Source organism: Taudactylus pleione, unplaced genomic scaffold (genome assembly GCF_031769625.1).
Source record: "Taudactylus pleione unplaced genomic scaffold, aTauple2 ptg000690l, whole genome shotgun sequence".
Taxonomy (NCBI): domain Eukaryota; kingdom Metazoa; phylum Chordata; class Amphibia; order Anura; family Myobatrachidae; genus Taudactylus; species Taudactylus pleione.
Genome location: NW_028285092.1, coordinates 3,011,138 through 3,030,000, shown reverse-complemented (window position 1 = coordinate 3,030,000; position 18,863 = coordinate 3,011,138). Strand labels below are relative to the sequence as shown.

Here is an 18,863-nt window from a genome sequence, read left to right as displayed (position 1 = left end):
AGTTACAACTTGATTGTCTCCAATCATCGGTTCCAATCCATCTGTCTTCAAACATCGGTTCCATTCCGATCATGCTACATCAGTTCCATATCTTCAATTCTACAACATTGGTTCCAATCCGATCTTGCTTTATCAGTTCTACATCATCGATTGTGCTACATCGGTTCCTATTCGATTCTACCTGTACAGTTCCAATTCAATTTTATGGTAATTAAAGTGTTTTTAATATATATTTATATTTTTTAATTGGCCTACAAGTCCCAGCAAGTCCTCCCCGTCATGATGGCACTTGTAGAACGACAAGTTCCAGCATGCCCGGACATTAAGGGCCTGCTAGTGCTTGTAGTCTGTAAAATAGTTTTCAAATAAAGACAAAACACACACTGAATGTCTTTAGTAATTTATTAAAAAAAAACTTTTTTAATACTCGTATATATTCAAACTTTCCACTTGGATGGACTCCGCTCCCCAGCCACCAACAAAGGTGAAGCAGATTGCCAAGGCTGCAAACTATAAAGTAAGATGCATTCAGTCATTGGGTATATGTATTGATTACGGGTCTTAGATCAGATAGTTATAATTTCTTATCGTTGGCAAATAGAAATTAAGGTGCGTTAAAAAACACACACAGGGACAGTGTCTCGAAAAGGAGCACGTCCCTGGAGTGAGTTAGAAATTAAGTGATCACTAATGCTACCAATTCACTTCTCCTTCGGGGACCATCCGCACTACTGCACATGAGCTGTCTCCTGGCCCAGCATGTGGAGAATGTCTGGGAGTGATCCATCTCCGGTGTATCTTGCAGAATGTAGCCTTTAGACTACAGCGGCTAATTCCATCTGGAGATGGCGTTTGCTACCAGGGCCAAGCGAGTTGGGGGACTGCTTTTTTGCAAAGGTTACCAATTTTCGCTTTTGCTAGCGAAAACAGGGGACTGCAGCAGATATCTCCCAGGTACATTAATTTGGGGTATACTTAACATTTGTGGGTGTTTCGGTGATATCCTGCAAATAGGCCCCAAAGACACTTCACTTTTGTCATTGAAATATGGAGGAAGGGGGTATGGACATGGGGGGGGGGGGGGGGCAGGTGTCATAGCATGCATGTGCTTCTGGCGACTTGGCATCACACTGCATCTCTACTCCCTTAACACTCCCGCCCGTTTACTGCACTCAACAAATCTATACCGTCTCTCCTCCCAACTGATTTCTTCCTCCTGTTCCCGCCTCCAAGACTTTGCCCGTGTTTCTTCTTTCCTCTAGAAATCTCTCTCTATCAGACCTATTTCTCTCTACAATACTTCAAATGGGCTCTCCTGACCGCCTATTTTTTTTTTTTTTTATCAAAGCCTTCCTACTCTCATACTAACCCATTGCCCCTTGCTCACTGTCTCCTTCTGTGTCACCCCTGTTTGTCTGCCCCTCACTTTTAGACTGTAAGCTCTCATGAGCACGGTTGTCTTGCATCATGTGCCTTGCCTTCCCTCACATACCATCATCTCATCCCCATGGTCTACAATACCTCTATTCCTTGGGTTCTGTTGCGCTGCTGCGTATTATGACTGCTTATGCACCAATTTTTATTTATGTCCATGTCCTGCAATCTTCTGTACAGTAAGTCACTGTTTTTTTTTTTTCATACTGTTTCTCTACTTTGTAAGGCGCTGCGGACCCCTTGTGGCACATATAAATAAAAGATGATAATAATTGTCTTCAAACTTCTAATGACTCATTTAGCCAATTTAAATGGAGAAAAGTAATCACTCTGCTGTTTGGTATCATCGTGTGCACCACACTGAACATGGACCAAAGAAAGAAACGGAGAGACTTGTCTGAGTTGATCAGAAAGAACATTAAAGACAAGCATGTTAATTGTAATGCATAGAAGATCATTGCCTAGCAGCTTGATGTTCCTGTGACCACAGTTGCAAATATTAATAAATAGTGAAAAGTCCACGGGACAGTAGCCACACTCCCAGGATGAGGAAAATCAACTCCAGATTAAACAGAAGTGTATTGTGACTGGATGATTTCCTTGGCTCTATTTATACCAAAGTAATACAAGCTGAACTCCAAAGTCAAGGTATCTCACCACGTTCTGTGAAACTGTGGGCTCTGGGGAAGACCAAATAGGACTCAACATAAAATGTATATTGTCAAGCCACAATGATTCTGGGAAAATGTCCTTTAGACAGACTAGTCAAAGCTGGAGCTTTTTGGTAAGCCATAACGGCTCTAAGTTCAGACGTAAAGATGACGCTTTAAAAAAAAAAAACAGAACACCATACCAACTGTGAATCATGGAGGAAGCTCGAATATGTGTTTGGGCTGCTATGCAGCATCTGACATGGGATGTTTGGAATCTGTGCAGGGCACAATTAAATCTATAAAGTCATTCTGTCTTAGTCGCAGGTCATGGGTCATACAACAAGAGAAGCACCCAAGAAATGATCAGGGCAAAACATTGGACTATTCTAGAGATGCCTTCCATGAGCCCTGATCTGAATGCTATTGAACAACTATGGTTTGGAGAAAGCACCAATCAGATTTGAGACAGCTGGAGTAGTTTGCTCACGACCAGTCGGCCAGACTACCTCTTGACCGGTGTAGAAGTTTCATTGAGAGCTACAGAAATAGCTTGATTGCAGCGATTGCCTCTAAACGTTGTGCAAAATATTGAGTTAAGGGTCTGATCATTCATTCATTCTTTCATTGCCTTTTTCATTTGTTTTACTATTTAATAAATCCTGTTAAATGAAATGCAAAGTCTGATTTCTATTATATATGGAATAAACAGTGCTGGCGGACCATTACTTTTTGTCAGTTTGATGTTGGTTCTTCTTTTTCAGTGGATAGGTACAAACAAATTTGACCAAATCTGTCTGTCGATCTATCTGTATCGATCAGTGCTAGATTTCAGCAGGAACGCTGTTCCCGAACCTCTCATTAACTATGACATAGTCAGGCATGGGTTTCCCGAACCTGTCCTGGGCAAAAATGTATTTTCTATAAGATAAGTTTTATTTAAAATTTTATTTTTGAGTGTCTTTCTTATGATTATCAATTTATGTGTATACATACTTTAATTAAAGATGGCTGACTTAAGGAATTGTTTTATTTTTTTTTGTTCTTCACAGTTCGTTCTGTTGGTTCAATTACCCTTCGAAAAGCTGAGAACATTGATTATAGTTATCACTTCAATGTTTTCAGTGTGAATTTCAATGAAGAGCTTGTTGCACTGTACGGTGGCAGTCTACAAAGGCAAACCCAGTTTGTCCATACTTGCATTAAAGCAATACTACGCCTTTATAAGGTAAGATTTATGAAGATTACTACTTTAATCATAATTTTTATTGAAAGATTTTACAATACTTGAGGGGTACAGTGGGAACATACACGAAGATACTGACGTCCCAAAATACCAAAAATAACTAATTCCATAGATTAGAAATTGAAATTGGGTTTCTGTTCAGTTAAGCTAAAAGGGGTAGAAAGAGTATTTCTTCAGGGTCCATAGGGTCCACAGGAACTACCTTGGGGTATGAAGTTGGAGCGATCCAATGCACCAAACAGCTACAGCTTTGGAGCTCCAAGCATGCACTGGTCCTCCTCCCTATATACCCCGCCCCCAGCCACAGGCATTCAGTTTTTTTGTTTGGTGCGCGGCAAGAGCAGTTGCACCTGTTATACAGCGGGACTGCATAGGCAGTCCCAAGTTTTTTTTATTTCGTTATTTACCTTCAATTTCGAACTAAAGAGTTTAGCGGTACCAGGCGCCGACAATGACGCATGTACCGCGACTCCTTCTGCCTCCTCCGGCGCCGAAACACCAGTACCGCTATATGCCCAGAGGTTTTCGGCACGCCTCAATGTGGCTTTGCAGCGACTTTTGCTGAGGTCCGAACTGCAGTCGGATCACGGAGATGTCAGGTAAGTGATTCCTCATGAGGAATCGTGCGTGCCAGTCCTGGCCTCCAGTGGAGAGACGCGTCGGAGGCGGCTGCAGGTGAAGGCCTCGTGTAACATGTCCTCACTAAGGCGGGCGAGACCATATCGTCTATTGCCGGGGACAGGTGGTAAGACGCACCAGGAGCGCACTAGTTAGCGCCTTGCTACTGTGAGGTCAGCGTACCCGGCCGTCAAAATCGCAGCCTAGGGGAGATAGCGCTCCCCCGGCAGCTCCTCCCCCCAGACTCATACTTCTGGGTACGGATTCCTGCGTCTGGTTTACTATATCTGACCACCTCGTGTATTGAGACGGTCGCACTGTGTACTGCTGAAGCTGTTGGTCTCAAAAGGTTTTGGTCTGTGTCTCCCGTGGGCCTGGTATATAGCGCTCTACATCCTACCATAACCCCCTCTGGGCTGGTTAGTTGATACAGAGTCCATTTGCAATAGCAATTGTGCGTATTTATGCATTGTATGTGACTGTAATGCTAGCTGCTGTATTTATACTGCCTGTTTTTTCAAACTGTCAGGTATACCTATCACTGTGTTTCTCCCCATCCCTCTGTACAGGTGTGTGAGGTGTTTCATTGATAATCGTCACATTGCATTTATACTGTACACCTTATACCATTTACACATTTGTCATGTCTAGAGGTAAAGGTGAGAAGGATGAACTGCCAGTGCTGAGAACATGTAAGTCCTGTTTTGCAGGCCTGTCTGAGCAGGATGTTATACAGGATGGATTGTGTAGTAACAGTAAAACAGCCATCTGCCCTATCCGGTACATCTGTACCAGCACTAGAGTCACCCTAGGTGGCCATTTTGCCTCAGGTTTTGTCATACTGCTGCGGCGGTGTTACCTCATGCTATGGGGTGTGCACAGCATGTGTATCCTTCTATGTGTATGCCCTCCATAAATTCCTGTTGGGTTAACTGTCAGAGTATGCCGCTGTGTATAGCCTCTCAGCAGGCAGAGTGACCTGTAGTGGTAAAGCAGGGGCATAAGAGAGGTTCTCGCCAGTCGTTGCTTCAAGAGTCTTGACTCCTCAGCAGATTGTTACTCAGAGTTCTGGGTCTTACTCAGTGGAAGAAGACCATCAGTCCCTTGTGGATGTCCCCTCTCTGGTGAGAGCGTTTAGAGCTGTCCTCAGTATAGAGGAAGGAATCTTTATGAAATACCGGCGGCTGCACGTTTCCCGGCAGCAGCAGCCCAACAGCGCTGGAAATCCCGATCGTCGTAAGGTAAGTAATAACTAACCTAACCCCCCTGACCCTAATTCTCCTTAGAGGTGCCTAACCTTAACCTCCCCCGCCCCCCCAAGTGCCTAACCCTAATCCCCCCTGTAATTGCCTAACTCTAACCCCCCCTTCCCTGCTGCCTAACCCTAAGTCCCCCGGGGGGGATGCCTAACCCTAAGTCCCCCGGGGGGGTGCCTAACCCTAACCCTCCTTCCCCCTAGCCTAACCCTCCCGGGGGAGTGCCTAACCCTAAGTCTCCCCAGGGGGGGTGCCTAACCCTAAAACTCCTTCCCCCTAGCCTAACCCTAACCCTCCCGGGGGGGTGCCTAACCCTAAGTCCCCCCCGTGTGCGCTAAACCTAAGTAGCTATGGCCTACCCGGGAGTCTATTGGGGCCCTCCTGAAGTCAGGAGTCATAGTCCCCGTCCCTGTGATGCAACAGGGAAGGGGTTATTATTCATATTTTTTTTATTCAAAAACCAAATCTGAATCTCTCAACAGATTCATCAAGGTGCCCAAATTCCATATGGAAACCCTACGATCAATTATCCTGGCCATGGAGCCTGGAGATTTCATAGTATCCCTGGAAATACAAGATGCATATATGCATGTTCCAATTGCTCAATCCCACCAATTCTTTTTGAGATGGCGGTAGATCCGCAATATTACCAATTTCAGGCTTTAACCTTCAGTCTAGCCAAAGCTCCTCAGGTATTTACCAAGATAATGGCAGTCATGACGACTCGTCTCAGGCGACAGAGAGTCAGGATACTGCCATATTTGGACGACCTCCTGATATTACCACAATCTCAGGAGATGTTACAATGTCATCTACAGATGACTATTGTCTGCATACAAGAGCACGGCTGGGTAATCAATTGGAAAAAGTCGTCGTTCTCCAACTCAGCAGATGGTGCATTTGGGGACGTTACTGTACTCTGGGACAGAGGAGTCTTCTTCCAGACAAGATTGTGGCACTACAGTCTCGTGTGAGCAGTCTTCTCTGCATGCAAACAGTGTCGGTACACTTGGCTATGCAGGTGCTGGGCACCATGGAATCTACATTCGATATGGTGGCCTATGCCCAGTTCCACTCCAGATCCCTGCAACAATGGGTCCTGGCTCATTGGGATGGTTCGTATCATTGGATAAAGTCTCAGATAATTTGCAATTCCCAGAGGTCCGGCTATCCCTCACCTGGTGGCTGGAGACAACTCATTTAAACAAAGGTCGTTCGTTATGGGTACCAGAGTGAGTGCTTCTTACCACAGATGCAAGTTAGCGAGCATGGGGAGCGGTGACGCACCTTTCAGGGAAGGTGGATGGTTCAGGAAAGTCTAAAATACCAATTAATATTTTAGAGCATCGTGCAGTGCACAGAGTACCCATACTAGCGCAGGACCTCCTACAGGGCAGGCCTGTCCAGGTTCAGTCCGACAATGCGACAGCATTGGCCTACATCAATAATCGGTGAGGCACACGAAGTCTGACTGCCATGAAGGAAGTGGCAGAAATTCTGTTGTGGACAGAATGCTATCTTCCAGCAACCTCGGCAATATTCATCGCAGGAGTTCTCAACTGGGAAGCGGACTAACTAGGTCCCTAGGACATACACGCCGGAGAATGGGCTCTTCATCCGGACGTCTTTCAAATCCTGGTGGACAAGTGGGGATTACCGTACGTAGACCTCATAGCGTCACATCACAACCACAAGGTCCCTAGGTATGGGTCCAGGACAAGGGACCCCTTAGCCGCCTTCGTGGATGCTCTGGTGGTGAGGTGGGACTTCAGATTAGCATATTGGTTTCCTCCAATCTCCCTCCTCCCAAGAGTAATCAGAAAGTTCAAGCAAGAGGGTGACAGGATAATACGAATAGCCCCTGCCTTGCACAAGAGGCATTTGTTCTCTGATCTGACATGTCTAGCCTTAGACAGTCCATTTCCACTGCTAATGCAGGGTCCCTGCCTATATCAGGATTTACCTCGGCTGGCTTTGGCGGCATGGCTCTTGTCTTCCGTCTTAAAAGGCCAAGGGTTTTTCTGCCTCTCTGATCCAGACAATGCTGAGGGCAAGGAACCCTGCTTCCGCCTGCATCTATCACAGAATTTGGCATTCATATTTTCTTTGGTGTTCTCACAGAAAATATGATCCGAAGGTGTTCAAGGTCTCAAGAGTACATGCTTTTCTTCAGGCTCTATTAGACTTAGGTCTTCGACTGGCAACCTTGAGAGTCCCAGGTTTCTGCTTTGTCAGTTTGGTGCAGTGAGAATTGCCCATCTGCCGGATGTTGGAACATTCTTACAAGGGGTTCTTCGGCTGCAACCTCTATTTCTCCCTCCGGTGGCACCGTGGGATTTATCCTTGGTTCTCAGGGCACTGCAATCGCCTCCCTCTGAACCCTTGGATATGGTGGACTTGCGATGGCTGACAGCAAAGACACTTTTTCTCCTTTAGTTCCTGTGGACCTTATGGACCTCGAAGAAAAAGAGTTAACAAAGGTATGTTCTGCCATAACTCTTATTATTTCTCTCAGAGCTAAAGTGGCTTTTCATTTTTGATCATGATAATGATGACGACCTTTTTAAATTTTGCACAAATTTTGCTTTTGTAGCTACGAGTTGAGTCTCCTGTATCAAAATATTCCGAAATACGGAATATTTTAGCATGCCTGAGAAAGTGAAACCTTTTGCTTTTTGATGGTTCAATGTACACAATCTTTGTCTAAGGAACAACATTATTAAAAATATAGTATAAGATAACCTTCAGGCTGTTTGTATTAGGTGTAGATGAAATATAAATTTTATGTATGTACACAAACTTTTTTTGATGCACAGAATTGTTAAAATTATTGCATAAAATGAACATCAGGCTGTGTGTATAAGGTGTATATTAACATAAAAGCATTCTCTGCATAGATTTGGGTCCCATACCCAAGATATTTCATTATGGTATGTAAATAATCCAAAATACGGAATATTCCGATATCCAAAATACTCCTAGTCCCAAGAATTTTGGATATGGGAGACTCAACCTGTATAACACACAATGCGCAAAAATGGTGATTTGCTGCTTATAAGACTAGAAAATGGAGACTTCATAAACTCCAAATAGAATTATACATTATACACAATGTCCCATAGTAGCGTTGATACACAGGGCCTGATACAACCCGCTCGCGAGTGCACAGCGCTCGCAAGCGGGTAGATGGTCCCCCACTGCGCATGCCGGCGTGCGCTTGCGCGAGACACGGCCAGCGAGGGGCGCTCCGTCGCTACAGGTCTCGCACCAAAACAAGGCGGCTGTCGATTATGATTGACAGCTCGCCCTGTTTTGGAGGCGGGCGGGGGGGGCGGCTACACAAACGGAGGCGTTCCCGAAGGAACGCCTGCTGTTTGTGGGAGGCACCACTGACTTCACCAGTGATGTCAGTGGTGAGCTACCGGCTCTATTTAGAGCCGGAAGCTCACTGGGGCTTGCGGGAACGAGACCCTACTACAAGGGTTTCGTCGCAAGCCCCGATGGTCGCGACCATCACCTGGTTGCTCGCAAAAGCTGTGGGTGGCCACCTACAGCTATGCAAGCGGCCAGGAGGACAAAGCAAAAAAACAAAAAAAATGTCCTGATTCAGTGCGAGCTCTCTGAAAGAGCGTCCGGCTCTGGAATCAGGCCCACAGTTCCTTTAGAGATTAGTTATATTTTCCTTTTTATCATTTAGGACACTTTTGCATGTTCCCTGGCTTTCGCTTTTTTCCTTTTTCTGTGTACTGTCACATAACCTTTGATCCACTCCCCGTATGTTAGTTAATAAATTCCAAAGGTAAACCGAAAAAGACAAGAAAAATAGTGCAGCATTGCCGGACACATGGATAAAAGTTTATTACTACATCATACTCCTAAAAAAAGAAATAATAAGCATATCTCCACTCCCAGTAGTTAAACAGGGTTCCTCCTCCATCTTGCCTTAGATTGTCCAGATAACTTTGGGTGCAGGTTTCCCAATTCAGTCTCCAGAAGGCAGGTAGTAGAGAGAACACCCCACAGTCCAAATAACAGCCACCTTGTAGATATCACAACAAATCATATCAGATAATGTTTGTGAGGCAGAGGCACACATGGGGGTTGGGGCAGAGGCACACATGGGGGTTGGGGCAGAGGCACACATGGGGGTTGGGGGTAGATAATGCAATTTTTTTTATATATTTACTTGTCACTAACAGATCTACCTGGTGGTGAGACTGGGGGTGTTGAAGTCAAAGAAATGCAGACACTGATTTTATATACTACCAGCAGGAAGGAGTGTGTTGTGGGCAGCTCTCTCTACTCACCAGGGCCCGGCAGCAGTGACATCTGATTGGCTGCCTGTCATTCTAGTACGCTGGCTGCGGGGAGCTCAGTCGGCTCTGCAGTATTTTATAAATCTGTTTGTGAGCCAAACTGATGCACAGGCTGCCTGTCACACAATGCTGCCGGGCTGGCGAGTATGGACAGGTATGGGCTGGCGAGTATGGACAGGTATATTATTTATGTAAAGCAGCTATCACTACAAGCACTTTGGACTATTCTACAAGCCTACTGATAGGTATTTGTGGCCTGATATAATCCCAAAACAGACAGTCATGGGTGTCCTACAGGTATTGGTGTCGGCCATCATGCTGGTTTTCCCCCCACGGTTGACAGCACTCACACTCTCCACACAGGGGTGAGGGCCCCCACATACAGTACACACACAGGGGTGAGGGCACTCTCACCCCCTCCCACCTGTACCAGGCTGTATACGTGCTCTGGCCCCGTCTCTCACCTCCATCTATTGACTCCTCCTGATGAGGAGGCCGCTAACCAGGGGTTCAGGATGCAGACAACGCACACAGCGTGCCCCCCCCCCCGCATGGCGGCCTGCAGAGCCAGGTTTTTGTGCATCCGCAGCCCCTTCCCGAACCTGGGGTAAAGAGGTTGCGGGTGCGAACTTGGTATCCTGGTATAGATTTATTGATGACATCATGTTCATCTGGAAGGGGTCTACAACAGAACTACAGAATTTTTGTGAAAAACTTAATATTTTTAAGAACATAAAACTTTCATTTGAGATTAATAATATCTCAATAAATTTTCTGGGATCTTGCAATATAAAGGATAATGTGTTACAGATGTGTCCACATACATCTTACTTCCTTGCCTGTTAAACAGCCCTTCTAGTCACGTCATGCCGTGGCATGACTAGGTAGCACCGAGCTTCTTTTTGTACAACGTTTTACCTTCAAATGCCAGAATATAGGCATGCTGCATATCATTTTACTCAGCACTAGCTGCTTGTGCGAATAAGACACATTTGAAGGTAAAAGGTCGCACAAAAAGATGCTTGGCGCTACCGAGTCGCATTGCGCTCATGGGTTTAGTTTAAGGCGGCTTGTAGCGCAGGGAGGTAAGATGTATGTGGACACATCTGTACATACTAAAGACTTTGCTAAACCCACCGACTCGAATAGTTACATCCCTATAAACTGCAAACATCACCCTAATTGGCTAAACGGTAATCTGAAAGGGCTGTTTCTAGTATTGAGGTGGAACTGCAGTGAAGAACTTAATTTTCGTTCCGCCCCAATTCCTTTCTTTTTATCTAAGCTTTATTCAGATGATTTGGAATCTGTGTGGTTGTTTGATTCTATGATGGTGTATCAAAGTCCTGTATCCAATTTCTGTTAAATAAACAAAAAACTTGAGAGGACAAGATGTAATTTTTTTTTTTTAATATTTACAGATGTGTCCACATACATCTATCCTCCGTGTGCTACAAGCCGCGCCACACAACGCAGAGGCTCTCGTTGACTTGGTAGCACCTTTTGTGCAAATCTTTGCCTTCAAATGCATCTTATTCACACAGCGATGCAAATAGATGGTACAAGCAGCGTCTTCTGATTAATATGATATGAAGCATGCCTATGTTCTGTGCGTCTGTGGGTGTATCTGCATGTGAAATACTACGTTACGGAGGTACAGCTGCTGACACTAACGTAGCGTTTTGCATGCAGTTACACCCGTACTCGGAGAACATAGGCATGCTGCATATCATTTTAATCAGCAGAAGCTGCTTGTGTTATCATCGCTGTGTGAATAAGACGCATTTGAAGGTAAAAAGCAGTACAAAAGACGCTCTACGCTACCGAGTCACGCCACAGCATGGCGCAACTAGAAGGGCTGTTTAACGTGCAAGGAGGCTAGACGTAAGAGGACCCATCTATACCTCTGTAATAGTAAATTATGCTAGATTTATGGCACGTTTAGTTTTGTATTTGATATATACAGGTATAACAAATTGATGACCAAAGATAAATTGGGTCTGCTTTGCAGAATATATCTATTTTTTAAACCGTATTCAATTTAAACAAACACTGAAAATTGTTACTTGCAATAGACATTTGGCTTTTTGACCATTGTTTTAAAACATTATTAAATGTGTGAGGGCCTGATTCAGAGCCGGACGCTCTGACAGAGTGCTCGCTCTGAATCAGGGCCGTCCTTCTTGTTTTTCAGTGCGACCTCCTGGCCCCTCGCATAGCTGTGAGTGACCACCCACAGCTATAGCAAGCAGCCAGGAAGATGGTCGCGATGGTCAAGACCATCGCGATCATCGGGCTTGCGACGAGACCCTTGTGGTAGGGTCTCGTTGCCGCAAGCCCCAGAGTACTTTCGGCTCTAACAGAGCCGAAAGCACTCCCACTGACATCACTTGTGATGTCAGTGGGGCCGGCCCCAGACGGTAGGCGTTCCCATGGGAACGCCTCTGTCTGGGCAGCCACGCCCCAGCCCGCCCACCAAAGGGGGCGTGCTGTCACTCAACATCGACAGCACGCCCCCTTTGGTACGAGGCCCGGAGCAACGGTTTGCCTGTCGCTATCCGGGTCTCGTGCATGCGCGCGTCGGAGCCGGCTCCGTTGTGCGCATGTTCACTGGGCCACCATCGACCCGCTTGTGAGCGGGTCTGAATCAGGCCCTGAATGCTACTGAAACATTTAGTTAAATCTGTGCACTAAATACTACTGAAATCTTTTGTTAAATCTGTGCACTAAATGCTACTGATAAATCTGCACTAAATGCTATGGAAACATTCTGATAAATCTGTGCACTAAATGCTACTGATAAATCTGCACTAAATGCTACGGAAACATTCTGATAAATCTGTGCACTAAATGCTACTGATAAATCTCCACTAAATGCTACGGAAACATTCTGATAAATCTGTGCACTAAATGCTACGGAAACATTCTGATAAATCTGTGCACTAAATGCTACTGATAAATCTGCACTAAATGCTATGTAAACATTCTGATAAATCTGTGCACTAAATGCTACTGATAAATCTGCACTAAATGCTATGTAAACATTCTGATAAATCTGTGCACTAAATGCTACTGATAAATCTGCACTAAATGCTACGGAAACATTCTGATAAATCTGTGCACTAAATGCTACTGATAAATCTGCACTAAATGCTACGGAAACATTCTGATAAATCTGTGCACTAAATGCTACTGATAAATCTGCACTAAATGCTACGGAAACATTCTGATAAATCTGTGCACTAAATGCTACTGATAAATCTGCACTAAATGCTACGGAAACATTCTGATAAATCTGTGCACTAAATGCTACGGAAACATTCTGATAAATCTGTGCACTAAATGCTACTGATAAATCTGCACTAAATGCTACGGAAACATTCTGATAAATCTGTGCACTAAATGCTACTGATAAATCTGTGCACTAAATGCTACGGAAACATTCTGATAAATCTGTGCACTAAAAGCTACTGAAGCCTTTGTTGAAAATGCACTAAATGCTACTGAAATATTTAGATTATTGTGTGCATACAGTGTTCTCCCACAAAAGTATACAGTTGTGGTGGCAATAATGATACACTCAAGTCTTCACTGTGGGGGCGATTCAATTCAGTGCAATTTGAATAGTGCCAGGAAGGAGTTTTCAGAGCTATTCAGTTGACTGCATTGTGCCCTGTATTTAGTAGGGAGTTGTCTGTTACTGTACCTTAAGCCAATATTTAGTAGCGGTAACCAGCTTTCTCCAACTTAAGTTCCGGCCACGATGCTGTTTGTGCACACTCTAAGCCAGAAATCAACATTTCGGCCATAGTTTAGTCAATTTACAGAGCTGTCAATTGAATAGCTTCGGAAGCTCATCCCTGGAGCTATTCAATATTGCGCTCAATTAAATCGCCCTAGTGTGAATGTGTGATCCCTTTTTTTTTTTCTTTTCAAAATGAAAACCTAAGTGCCGTCTCGCTGATGTGTCCTCACTTGTCTTTGCTGCAGTCGCGCCAATAAGCCCCTCGTGGAGCGCCAGGTTCTGTGAGACTCTGCTAGCATCGGGTGTCTTTTTTGATGAAAATGTGCCTTAACTCGCAATGTAACGCAACTAGGATGCACCAGTAGATTGTACCCATTAATTTCATATGCGACTGTTGTAGATCTGTGTGCAACTGAGTCTCTGAATCTCTTCACGCTCCTGATGAAGGTGTTTGAATACACAGAAACACGTTGAGCTACCTGTATGCTGCCAAACCAGGGGGACATTATCTATCCACAGCACGGAGCCAATATATCCATCTGCCCGCGACACAGGACCTTCTCTCCCTCTCTGCTGCAGCTTCCAGCCCGGCAGTATCTGTGCTCACAAGCGCTCCAGCGTCGGGAGTCTGATCGGCTAACAAATCATCCACTTGCTATCAAGGTATCCCTTTCGAACGGAGAACAGCCAGGATTTGGTGATCAAGCAGGGTGAGCTAAAACAGTGGACCGCTGTGGCTATTTAGTCTATATCGGTGAGATGAGACAGACCTCATAAATATAAGCTACTAATCAAGCGAGGTTAGCCAAAACAGCGGAGCGCTGTGGCTATTTTGTCTATGAGTGGAATGAGACAGATGCTATAAATATAAGCTGCTGCCTATATACTGTGGCCAAATCGGAAGGTACCCTGGGATTACCAATGTTGGGGAGTTGCTCCAGTCTTAAACATACTCCGGAGTAGGAGTAATTTTTCACTTAAAATTGAACACAACATTTAACACTATTTTATAGCTAATATATTGTCATCATCTCAAGCCTAGAGAGACACTTCAGATGTTTCAAGCCATATAGTGTAATTTACAACATATTGCAGCTTTGTTATCTTGAAACTGGACTAGCTATAAACCTTGTATAAAGTGCAACGCACCATCTGAATAAGATCTTCATCTAGGCTCTAGAGACTTTTGTCCATACCAAACATTCAGGCTCTGATGTGAGAAAAAAATGTTTGCTTTGTTTTACATGGTGTGTGTGTGTGTGTATATGTATGTGTGTGTATGTAGATATCTATCTATTATTATTATTATTATTATAATAATAAGGGCGCAATCATGCCCTTATATTAAGGCTGCATCTAAAATAACTGATTTCTCCATAGAGAATTCCGGAGGGGGGGGGGGGCAGGGTGTTCAAGGGGCTACACCTCAAAAGTTATTAGAGGTACGGATCTGAAATTTGGCATGGCCGGGTAGAACTGTCACTGGGTGCTGCATGCCAAATTTCAGGGCAAAAACATAAAAAATTAGGACATGGACATGGGGGTAATCTAAAGCTCCAACTGTCACTTTTTTTTCTGACATTCTCAATTAGGAACCCTTTTCTGCTATAGTCTATGGGGGATTTTTGGGAAGCCATATAACTCAGGGTAGGGCTGGAAATTAAACTTGGGGGTTTGTTTTATTAGATAGCTATTATGCCAGGGTACGCGCTTTTGGGATTCAGGTAAATTAGAAAGTTAGTTTTTAAACTATTACCTCAAGAATGCTCCATTGTAGAGGTAAGACTTTTCAACTTGTTGTGCAGCCTCAGTAGGAGCCTCCAGCAGGTGTAGTCATAGTGGTTTCACTTGGGTGCAGCAAGATGGATGTCGTTTGCGGGCAGTAGTGGGGTCCGGAATCGGGGGGTAGGAAGCCGGCGTTTGCTGCGGCCGGGATGCAGGGGAGAGGGAGTAGGGGTTAGCGGGCATTAGCTGCAGCTGGGAACCGGGGACGGTAGCGGGCGTTAGCGGCGGTGGTGGTGCAGGCGTTAGGACCCGGGGGAGGTAGCAGTACACAGATGCAGGCTCGGATCTGAAAATTCTGTAATACCTGCAGGTGTTTTAAAAAAACAAACACAGAAGCACGGACGGGTCAGTGAGACCCCGTCTGTGCCTCTGTGTTTAAAAATAAAAACAGAAAAAAATGGCGTGGCCCCCTCCCCAAATAAACAACCAGCCCCGGGCTATGGAGCCCCAGTACTGGTTGTGCTAAATTCAGGGGGAAAACAATGTAGGGGTCCCCTGTATGAAGCACAACCAGCACCAGGCTTTTCAGAACCAGTCCTGGTTGCCAAAATACGTGGGACAAATGACGTAGGGGTCCCCCGTATTTAGCGCAACCAGCACTGGGCTCTGAGCCGGTCCTGGTTCTGGCAATACAGGGGCAAAAAATGCGTAGGACCCCCCTGTATTTCCCAGAATCAGCACCTGACTCTTTCTAGCGTGGGGGAGGGTTGATGCCACAGCCAGGGGAGCCCTTTCACCGGGCCCCCCAGCCGCAGCATCACCCCTGACCGCTAGTCACCCCAGGCTGGGGATCCCTGGGGACTTCCCCAATAAAGGTGTCCCCCTCTCCAGGGCACCCCAGTGTCTCTTGCTGTGGAACTACAGTTCCCAGCAAGCCTCCCCCGCATGCTGGTACTTGAAGAACCACAAGTATCAGCATGCGGGGCATTACGGGCGTGCTGGTAGCTGTAGTTCCAAAGCAAAAGCAAAATTAAAAAAACACAACACACACCGTAGAAAAGTATAATTTTATTAAAACATACATGCACACACACATGTACTCACAAATGCATACACACTATCTCACATACTCACCTATGTATCCTTGAAGCCAATCTGTCCTCTTCTCCAGTAGGTAATCCAAAGGAGTACCTGTAATAAAAAATGTCATACTCTCCTCCTCCTATGCGTGGATCTGTCCTCTTCGTTCCAAAGTAGGCAAATCCTGGGTCTTGGCAAAAAAAAAACACAAATTACCCGAGCCCACGGACATTAGTAGTTAAGGACACTATTACCCGAATGACAGCTCCGCTGTGGGATTTCAGTCCAGAAATCCCAGTGCGGAGCGCTCATTGGCTGAGAGAGGCGAGCCTTCCGCCTCTCAGCCAATGAGCGGTTCTCGCCATTGAGTTCAATGGTGAGAACCGAGCGTGCCCTTTTCAAAAATGGCGCCTCAGCCCCATTTTTGAAATTCAAAGATGGCCACCGCGAGCCAATCACTGCTTGCGACGTCATCGCCATGCCCCCTTGGCTGGCTTAAATATTGCCAGCGCGAGTTGCCGTGCACTGAGTCGGCGGCGGGGAGGGAGGCAGCAGAGAAGAGCTGCCGAAGACAAGATAGAAGATGCCGCGGAAGCCCTGGATGGGCCAGGAAAAAGAGCTTAAGGCCGTCGCCCTCCAGGTGAAGACTCCATAGAAGTCCTGGGGGAGCAGCAGCCATGTAAAAGAGCTTAAGGCTGCCGCCCCCAAGGTGAATGTCCCGCTAAATAAAATACTTAAAAAATGGTGTCTGTCTGTTTTATTTTAATATTTATTTTGCAGGGGTACTATAGGTACCAGCAGCCCCTTAGTGCCCCACCTGCTGTTACTTGTGGTTCTCCAAGTGCCAGTATGCGGGGGATGCCTGCTTTGACCTGTAGTACTACTAAGACAATATTTATATAGTCATATGCACCACACAACACAAACCTCCTGTGTGCTGTCCCCTCTTCCAGCTGCATTAGTGTACCATTTTGTTGCCCTTCTCCCCTGCAGGTGGCCTGGTTTGCTCATCCAAACCTTGATAGTTAATAAATTTTAAAAAAAGCTTTGAAATTCCATAGACAAAAAATCTTACGGTTTCACATGTCCCATTAAGGCTACTTAGACATGATCTGAAAATTCACAAAACCTATTGATTTTCTGCCACTCAAACTTCAAAAAGCAATGAAATTACGATCATTAAGGCTGACGCCTTAATGGACGTGTTCCTTGCGCAATACAGATCTGGTATGCAATCACACCAAGTGGTTAACTGCAGATTCAGGACTCTCACAGAATGAGATTGCTGTTACTCACAAAATGGTGGAGCTGCTAATTCACAGAATTGTGTGCTCATTGGAATACACACATGCAGTCTGTGCAACTGGGGTTTGAGCAGTTATGTGGCTCCCACATCCCACTCAGTGCCCACAATCTTCCCATTTGATCACCAAAACAATCTCACTGGCTTCCCACATCCTTATTATTTATTACCAGTTATTTTATATAGCGCACACATATTCCGCAGCGCTGTACAGAGAATTTCTTACCATTCATATCTGTCCCTGCCCCAATGGAGCTTACAATCTATATTCCCTACCACGCACTCACAAACATACACACTATGGTCAATTTTGTGGGGAGCCAATTAACCTACCAGTATATTTTTGGAGTGTGGGAGGAAACCGGAGTACCCGGAGGAAACACACGCAAGCACAGGGAGAATATACAAACTCCACACAGTTAAGGCCATAGTGGGAACCGAACCCATGACCTCAGTGCTGTGAGGCAGTAACGCTAACCATTACACCGTCTGTGCTGCCTTCTCACTGCATACATTTATCTCATTTAGAATACGCGTTCAGCTCCCTTATTTTTAAATATATCATACTCTGACTATGCATGTACACTTTCTTCCCCTATATGCCTCCATGCTGCTATATATTCCCCAATCCCTACTGCTGTATGGTCTCCCAACTGTAATAGTCTGTGTTCCCTCATCCGCACCAATGTTTTTCCCCAGCCGCACCGCCCTGCATCCGTGCCTTCTCCCAACCACGTTGCTGTCTTTCTCTCATCTGCGGCACTCTTTCTTCCTCCATCTGCACTACTCTGGTTCCCCAACCGTGCAACTTGGTCTCCCCCCCACCATCCGCACCACTCTGTCTTCCTCACCATCCACACCAATCTGTCTTCTCCAATCTCTACTGGGAACCTTACCTCTTGTCCTAAGAAAAAGCATATTCCTTTAAAACCTTGATTCAGATAAGCTATTATTTTTATTTGTATTCTCTTACCAAAACGTATTTTTTACTAACCTTGTATTTTATTTGAACTGGCTATGTTTTGAGGGAATTCCCCCAACATAGTATTTCCATTGTATGTCTTCTTTTTCTCTTATTTGTTTTACATTTTTGGAATAAATTGTACATTTTGACCAATTGGTATTTACAATTTTCTTGCAGTAGTTTTATGTTGTTAAATTATTCAGATATAATTATGCACTTTGGGCCTGATTCAGACCCACTCGCGAGCGGCTGTCCGCTCGCAAGTGGGTCGATGTTATGCACTGAGCATGCGCACGACGGAGGGAGCTCCGTCGTGCGCATGCGCCAGACGCAACGAGCGAAGGAAAGTCCTTCGCTCGTTGTGTCCGATCAAAGGGGGCGTGCTGTCAATGTTGATTGACAGCACGCCCCCTTTGGTGGGCGTGCCGGGGGCGTGCCTCCCTGACGGGGGCGTTCCCACGGGAACGCCTCCCGTCAGAAGCCGGCCCACTGACATCACTAGTGATGTCAGTGGGAGTGATTTTGG

At 45.4% G+C, this 18,863-nt stretch overlaps 1 protein-coding gene across 2 annotated transcripts in view; it reads left to right on the top strand.

Annotated features, from left to right (window-relative positions):
- The window catches only part of PGAP1 (post-GPI attachment to proteins inositol deacylase 1), a 707,270-nt gene that overhangs the window by 65,235 nt on the left and 623,172 nt on the right, over positions 1-18,863 (top strand). For both annotated transcript variants that reach the window (XM_088456228.1, XM_088456226.1), the window contains exon 3: positions 3,137-3,312. In XM_088456228.1, the coding sequence (XP_088312354.1) occupies positions 3,137-3,312 (176 nt within the window). The remainder of the gene's footprint in view (positions 1-3,136; positions 3,313-18,863) is intronic.